Consider the following 8,412-nt stretch of genomic DNA (forward strand, 5'->3'; position numbering starts at 1 on the left):
GATGTAAAAAAGATGTTGAGACTCTAGAAAGAGTACAGAAAAGAGCAACAAAGATGATTAGGAGACTGGAGGCTAAAACATATAAGGAATGGTTGCTGCAACTGGGTATGTCTAGTTTAATGAAGAGAAGGACTAGGGGTGACATGATAGCAGTGTTCCAATATCTCAGGGGTTGCCACAAAGAAGAGGGAGTCAAGCTGTTCTCCAAAGCACCTGAAGGCAAGACAAGAAGCAACGGATCGAAACTAACCAAAGAGAGAAGCAACCTAAAACTAAGGAGAAATTTCCTGACAGTTAGAACAATTAATCAGTGGAACAACGTGCCTCCAGAAGTCGTGAATGCTCCAACACTGGAAGTTTTTAAGAAGACCTGGACAGCCATTTGTCTGAAATGGTATAGGGTTTTTCTGCCTGACCAGGGGGTTGGACTAGATGACCTCCAAGGTCCCTTTCATCATCATCATCATCATCATCATCATCATCATCATCATCATCATTATTATTCATGTAATCCATCTTATTAATATACATTGCCATGGTACATTCCAGATATTGCTTAGAATATGATGTTGGTTAAAACATATTAAGTTAGCTGTCTATCTAAAAGCCTGTATGATGCATTGGTCCTTCCTAAGTTATGGAATTCTGGATGGGTCACTTTTGGCCAGTCACTTACTCTCAGCCCTAGACTGGAAAATCAAAAATCATCCATCTACAAATCCACAGCAGAAAAAATCTGTTACAGTCCATAGCCATCAATGAACACACTTTCATCCTGTAGTTGATGAATTTCAAATAATAATAATACAAAAATTGGTGCCACAAAGATACGAATACGAAGTATTAAAAGAAACACTTGGCATATTACATGAGCCACTTTAAGAAAAATACTAGCTCTAATTATAGAAAATTAATCAAAGAACTTTTGAGAAGAAAATTAAATGTGGTAATATAATTAAAGCCATAAACACTTGGACTGTTCCAATTATTCAATATATTACAGGTATAATTGATTAGACACAAGCTGAATTATACATACTTCATAGAGAAACAAGAAAATTAATGACCATGAATCATGCTTTTCACCTAAGAAGCAATGTTGACAAACTCTATTATGCCACTGGGATTGATCTGTTCCAAGTAAAACAAACACTGAAAGAATGATTTTAAGATGCACAGTGAGTAATGTCTACTGGTAGAAATTTGTAAATAAAAACTACCGAAGACTGCAAAATAAAAACAACACTATAAAAAGGAAGCAACTGGAAATATAAATCTCTTAATTTTGTGTGTGTGTTTGTGTTTGTGTGTGTGTGTGTGTGGAGAGAGAGAGAGAGAGAGAGAGAGAGAGAGAGAGAGAGAGAGAGAGAGAGAGAGAGAGAGAGAAAGAGAGAGAGAGAGAGAGAGATTGTTAAAAGAAAATCAGATACAAACTGTCTTGGCTATTGGATGAAAAGCAAAACTTGGTAGAAAAGTAAAAAAAAAGAGATTGAAGAAACAATCATGGATAAGAACAGGCCACAAAAACAAACATGATACAGAATATCAATTACAGACAGCTCTTGTTTAGCAACCCCATTGGATAGCAACTGCAAATGCAACAGTAATAAATTCATTTTCCTACCAATGAGCACATTTATCACAATAAAAGCCTTCAGTGTGAAACTGATTAACTTCTGGTCAGTTTCAGGCTGCAGCTGGGAGATGGCTGGAAGTGGACCATGAGCTGTTTGCAACTGGGCTACAGAAACAGCAGGTGAGCACACGTACGTGCATGCACATCCTCACGCCGCTCTCGCAAATGGAGCTACATGCACATGAGTGCTTGCCGCCCGCTCGTGCAGAATTATCCCCTTCCCCCCCTTCCGGTCCACAAAGTTGGAAAGGTTAGCGACCTCTGCACTGCAGAGAAAAGCAGCTCAGGAAGAGATTGCATTTAAGCAATCCATCTGGCTTGTCAGAGGGCAACCCCCCTCTCTGGGGAAAATAGGTTCTTTATTAAACAACTATAAATGAAAAGAATAAAAATATTTAAAAAAACTACCTTGCTTGGACCTGATTACTTACTGATACTTCCATGATTCCCATGCTTTTGATTAGAACTTGAGTCACTGGAAAATACCTGTGACAATCATTAGATGAATCATGACCATCATTATCCATCTGTCTGAACAACATAAATGATTACCTTGCAAGGTATAAGGCCCTGAAGCATATTAATGCTCTGCATTATCACAAAGGCTTCTAACATCTCAATCTTGTATTCCAAGGACTGAATACTAAACCGGTAAAGGTCTGGAAAAGATGTTGTGTACAACTGACGCAAAATCTCTGCTTCCTGTGGAGAACGCCTCTTCAGAAAACCCTGTTATAATTGAAAACAAATCACCATGAGACTTTTGAAATTATTATCCAAATTTACCAGATCAACTAGAGTTTAGTTTCAATCCTCTAATTTTTATTTTCTGGAAGAAATTAGATTTTTCACCAAAACATTTTGTTTGGGCAAGAGAATAATTGTCTATACTTGAGGCAAGTGTTTCATCTTATCTGCTTCTCAGATAGGTGATAGTATGACGATGAAGGATAGCATATTAGATGCACATTTTAATATTGGAAAACATTGAATAAAAACATCAAATACTAAAAAATGTCAAGGGCGACAAGTGAATCTAAGCGGGAACACAGTGAATGAATCAATTGAACAAAAGTTTGAGAAACAGCAAAAAGTTGTCTAGAAACCACAAAGTCAATATAAAGTATGACAAGAGATATTTCTCTCATTCTTGCTCCATTAAAGTACTAACTGAATTTCTGAATTGTTATTCTTGAGTTCACTTATAATGATTTTGTATCCTATTTTTCTGGTCAAAAAAGTCCTAGAGGCAGTTGAAAACTTTAAAAATTTCTGGTCATTTCAGTCATCTAGTCATAATGCACCAACCTATGGACAACTGTTGTCCTAGTTGGTTAACTAATTCCAACATAAGTTTAAACTTTTACTGGAGTCTTCACTTTTGTCGCAGATGCCATCAGACTACTACTGTGGATATGAGCAAATTTATCTTTAATTTCTCCCTCATTTTGGGGAGCGGGGTAGAAACCAATTCCTATGGAGTTGTCAGAGACTCAATCCTTTGGCTGGCTAAGATTGATGAAGCATAATTCTAGATGTCTGTCAATGCCTTACAAAAATTTACTGCTTGGCAGCCTGATCTTTACACTCATTTAGCTGTCTCATTTCCTCATATTTGCCATGAGAGTCATCTCTCCTCTTTTCTCTTTTCTTAATGTCTTGACCTTCCAAATTGATTTGCAGTTGTCCCTATCAGGTTCTTTTCCTACCTTCCCATGTCCTCCTGCTCAGTCATTTATCATATTACTCATCCCAATAATTCAATACTCTCCTTTACCACACAGAACTATTTCTTTTCCCAACAGCCAGATCTGCTGGTGAAAAAAGTGTATTAAGACCTTCCTCCACATATTAGCTGATTGGATTGCCATGTTCTCCTATTGTTCTGAGTTTTGCAGTCTCGTCTCCTGTTGGAGGGGCATAGTGTGCACTAATGACAATTCCTACAATTTTGGCACTGATTAAAATCCTTTAGTGGTAAACACTAACTTAGGCACATATGGAACGAACTACCCCCAGAGATCAGGGTGATCCCGGATCTCCCTTCCTTCCGCCGCGCCCTCAAGACATGGCTATTTAAGCTGGCAGGACTGGCCTAAGGGGTATTTTTAGTTGGGTTTTAAAACAATTTTTAAAATAACAAAGGCCAAATTAATATTTCCTTTTAATTACGTTTTAATGGTAGTATTTTTGTACTTTTGTATTTGTTTTTATTAGGCTGTTAGCCGCCCTGAGTCCGCAAGGAGAAGGGCGGGTTAAAAATATAATAAATAAATAAATAAATAAAATAAAATATCTCCTTAAATCATGGGGTAACATTCATAAAGCCTACATTCATTTCCTTTTCAACTAGGAAAATCAGGTTTGTTGAGCATTCCTGCCTCTCATCTTATAACCTTTCCCAGACTAATTTGGTAAAGGCGGAGATGAGACTACATATTAGCCACATGCAGGAATACAGTGGAAAATGAAGCAAGGTAGTATTAGAGACACACTGAAGTTGTGAATGTTATTCATTTTCAGAAGGCCCTCCAATTATATGATGATATCTACATAGAATCACATCAGAAATATGTGTAAAACATAGGAAATGGAATTATGTGTTTGTGTCATAAGGGAGCAGAAAGATGTCCCTTCCCATACACATCTGATGTGGGGAGGAAGTCAACATGAGATAATATTTTACATGCCCCCCCGATTCTTTAGTAGACTTCAAGGATAGTATCATAGTGTCAACATCCCTGGCACATAGCTTCATCTGAAGACAGCAACTCAGAAGAAGTCGGTTAGATGATCCTGTCAAGCTCTTCACAACAATTAAACCAGATTGAATGTCAGACCACAGATAAAATGAGTTCCCAGTAGCTCAAGAGCCTGATCTAACCTCATTAGTACAGTCCCTTTCTAGGAAGACACAATGGCATCAGACTAAAAATCTGAAGATATGAAACACAAACCTTTTAAGACTTCAAAATTGACCATCAGTTCTTTGAATTGAGAGATACAACACACACTAGACTTCTTAAGAATAGTCAGTTGTGTAACACAACCATGGAGGTCCCCAAAGTGTAGATATGGTAATCATATTCCTATAGAAGAATCTTGTACCAGAGTCGATAATGATTTCACTTAGAACAGTATGGCTATATAACGTTAAATGTTAAGATGGTTAGTAGTTGACATTATTGGTATTTAGTAGCTAAACGATTGAAAATAATGGCTGTGGAAGTAAATACACAGCTTTATTAGACAGCTAAATGTATATCCAGAGCATATTGCAGACTATTCTATAATTGCATTCATAAACTAATTTTTAACAATCCGAAAGTGATTCATGATACAAAGAGTTTGAACTCATGAAAGCAAATATACCTCCAGAACAGGGCTCCAGTTGAGGACAGATGAGCTCATAAATACCATGCCATTCCTTGACACTGTTGCAGGAGAAGCATTGTCAATATTATGAGGTTCAAAAACAATTTTACAATTGGGCGCCATAGGGATCCGATCTCCATTAGCTAGGGTCAATGTTTTGTTATCATCAAGCACCGAATTCAGATTTTCAATCCAAATGGCATCAACAGGACCATCGAGTACTATCCAGATGTGTTCCCCTATATCCAAAAGGGGGAGGGAAACATTTCTTGTAAAGAGAGTATTTTGTGATACAATCATTTTCCTGCCTCATGGAATACATATGAATATGATTAAAAAGTAGAAACAACACAGACTAATTTGCTGTGTGATATTTATAGTCAACTTCTCAAGTGGCTCTGAAGATCAGTGGATGATCTTAGACAAGTTCCTACTTAACCTTGCAGAAGTGAAATGCAGAAAAGCTTCATTTAAATCATTTCTTTCTTTGGCTCTCTCCAGCAATTCTGAAAAGCACAAAATGTGTATTCTGTTTAACAGTAATAGATTTTATTTAATAGTAACAGATTTCTCAAAGCAAGTAATATGCTGGGGAAACATTACTTACAAGATACTTGACATTTTTATTTTACATGTAAAGCCCTTGACAGGTGACACCTAAGCAATAAAAAGTCATCCTCCTATTCTCTTTCCCCATCTGTCAAAGCTGCCATTCAGCAATTTTGATAAGAACTACTTCTTTTGCACTCTTTTTCCTAGACTGAGAGGAAAAAAAGTATCCACACATAGTGAGCAGGCTAAGGATGCTAGTCGAAAAAATAAAGGTATTGAAACTATGGGGAAAATGCAGAGAAGAGCAACTAAGATGATTAAAGGCCTGAAGACTAAAACATATGAAAAACAGTTGCAGGATTTGAGTTTGGCTAGTCTAGAGAAAAGAAGAACTAGGGGTAACATGATAGCACTATTCCAGTGTTTTAGGGCTGCCCCAAGAAGAGGGGGTCAACTTATTTTCCAAAGCACCAGAGGGCAACACAAAAAACAATGGAAGGAAACTAATCAAGGAGAGAAGCAACCTGGAATTAAGGAGAAACTGCTTAACAGTGAGAACAATTAACCAGTGGAATAACTTGCCTTCAGACGTTATAGGTGCTTCATCACTGGAGATTTTTAAGAAGAGACTGGGCAGCCACTTGTCTGAAATGGTATAGAGTCTCCTGCTTGAGCAGGGGGTTGCACTAGAAGACCTCCAAGGTCCATTCCAGCTCTATTGTTATTCTATTCTATTCTATTCTATTCTATTCCATTCCATTCCATGCCATTCCATATTGCTTGTGACCTATGGGGCTGAAAATGTTTCCCAGCCTTGCTACAAAAACTTGAGGCTTATCCATGAATTTAAGAATTCTATTTCTCATCTGCACATTCTATTCAGGAATCTAAAATATTTAAATAATCTGATAAATACAGCAACCAACTAGAATAGAGTGTACTTTCCAGCAGGTCATTCTCACAATAACCCAACTATATGATCTGTTGTTAGCTTTTAAGTACAATTTTCAGTATTCTCAGCCATTACCAATTATATGACTATATTTATAGTAACATCGGAACAGCCAAAGCTCCAAACTCAACCCTGTCTGCTATTGCAATTTCTCCATTTCATCCATAATATGCTCCCAAGAGCCTCCTTAGTTTCAGACTAGGATGGCTCGATTAATATTATAACAAATGAGAGTAATGAAAGGAATAACTGGATCTTTGGATGTTTTTTTCCTATGAAATATAACTCTAGCAATTATAATATAGTACCCTTCTTGGCTCTCAAAGTTTTCCTCCAAAGAGTGGAAAATATCCCATCTGTCCAGTCATTGGTTGCCACATCAAGGCGTCCAAACATCTGAGGTGCAGTGATGGCCTTTGGATTCATTCTCATTTCACGATGGGGTTGGCCACAATCTGTACATGCCAAAGGGAAAATCCATTTGAAATCATTGCTACAGTAGTACAGCATTCTATCAACAGGTGGATTTTAGTCTTTGAATCTGATAGTGTAAAAACATTCTGTGGGTTGCAATGTTAAAGTTATCCATGGTATGTTGCAGCCTTCTCTTAACTATTCATTTATTTTCAGCCATGTTAAAAAGAGGGAAACACAAACAGAAAATAAAGGCATACTCAAAAGTCTTAAGTTGCTACTTGTTGATTTTTTTCCCTTCAATTTTAGATTTCCAAGTGATATTAGATTACAATTTACATTTTCTTTCATCAACATAAATGTCATGCGTTATGGGAACTTTAATCCAATAATATCTAGGATGAAATTGTTTTAGCTTTGTTCTTTAAGTACAAGAATTGTATTGGGTGATCAACATAAGGAATGATTTGTGCTTCGCAGCTTGTTTTACATGTAGAGATTCTTGACGTTAACAAAGCATGTTAAATAAGCATATACAATTTACACACATTTGCATGACTTTTATTAACATATACATTTTCATGTTGAACATTATTAAAGGAAGCATGAAACAGCTTTAGGCACTGTGCACATGTAGGCATCCATCACAGTTAATCTCCTTTGTTCATATTAAGCAGGGAGACTTGCTTTCCCCTTCTCACCATAATATTACCTCTAGCAAATTTCACTGCAATTAAATTGGTTTTTTAAAAATATCTTTAGATCTACATTTATAGATTTTATGCAGCAAAGACCCATTAGGTGGTAACTATTACCAATTAAGACTGGCTAGCTCTTTGGATTTGAAGGAAATAATATATTTGAAGCATATGGGCCATTCTTGTTGCATCTGTTGGCAACTGATTAAAGCAATTTTGTCATTTCCTGGGATTGAATGGTTGTTCCCTGCAGCCACAATGCAGTTTCAGGAAAAGACACATTTGGCTTTAAGAAGCTAGCAAAAGGTGCTGCACATGCTCTGGAGTATCCTTATCCCTTTCAATCTGAAACACTGCATCACCCTTCTACAAATAAATGCCTTGAAATGTATCATCTCACTTAGGTAGCACAGGATTGTAGGCTTTGAAGTAGGATGCTCAGCTAACACAGAAAACTGTTAGCTGAACCCTTGGCATTGTGAAGTCAGCAATGAGGTCACTACAATCTAAAGGAGATACAAAGCTTTCTGACATCCGTCGGCTATTTTTCTCCGTGGCTGATATGTTTTAAGAGAGGAAGGAAACGGTTAGAAGCTGATGGGAAAACTATTTCAATAAATAACTGAAGAGGGAAGGATTTAAATTGCTGCTAAAATAGTATTAAATGAAAAACCTACCTATTTTGATACATTAGAGTTCAGGGGACAGAAAAAAGAAAACTTGCTTTACTTTAGCAGTCATTTCCTAAACGGCCAAATGGCCTTTCTTTTTGCCATCAAACTTTC

General features: G+C 36.9%; 1 protein-coding gene across 1 annotated transcript in view; it reads right to left on the reverse strand.

Annotated features, from left to right (window-relative positions):
- Window positions 1-7,025, reverse strand: part of LOC107293453 (dynein heavy chain 5, axonemal) — an 89,612-nt gene extending 82,587 nt beyond the window's left edge. The window contains exons 1-3 of the mRNA XM_015822605.1: window positions 6,824-7,025; window positions 5,009-5,250; window positions 2,189-2,365 (exon numbers count right to left, since the gene is read on the reverse strand). Coding sequence (XP_015678091.1) covers window positions 2,189-2,365; window positions 5,009-5,250; window positions 6,824-7,025 — 621 coding nt within the window. The remainder of the gene's footprint in view (window positions 1-2,188; window positions 2,366-5,008; window positions 5,251-6,823) is intronic.
- Window positions 7,026-8,412: the final 1,387 nt, after the last annotated feature.

The sequence above is a fragment of the Protobothrops mucrosquamatus genome, unplaced genomic scaffold (genome assembly GCF_001527695.2).
Source record: "Protobothrops mucrosquamatus isolate PMUCROS unplaced genomic scaffold, P.Mucros_1.0 scaffold1621, whole genome shotgun sequence".
NCBI lineage: Eukaryota > Metazoa > Chordata > Lepidosauria > Squamata > Viperidae > Protobothrops > Protobothrops mucrosquamatus.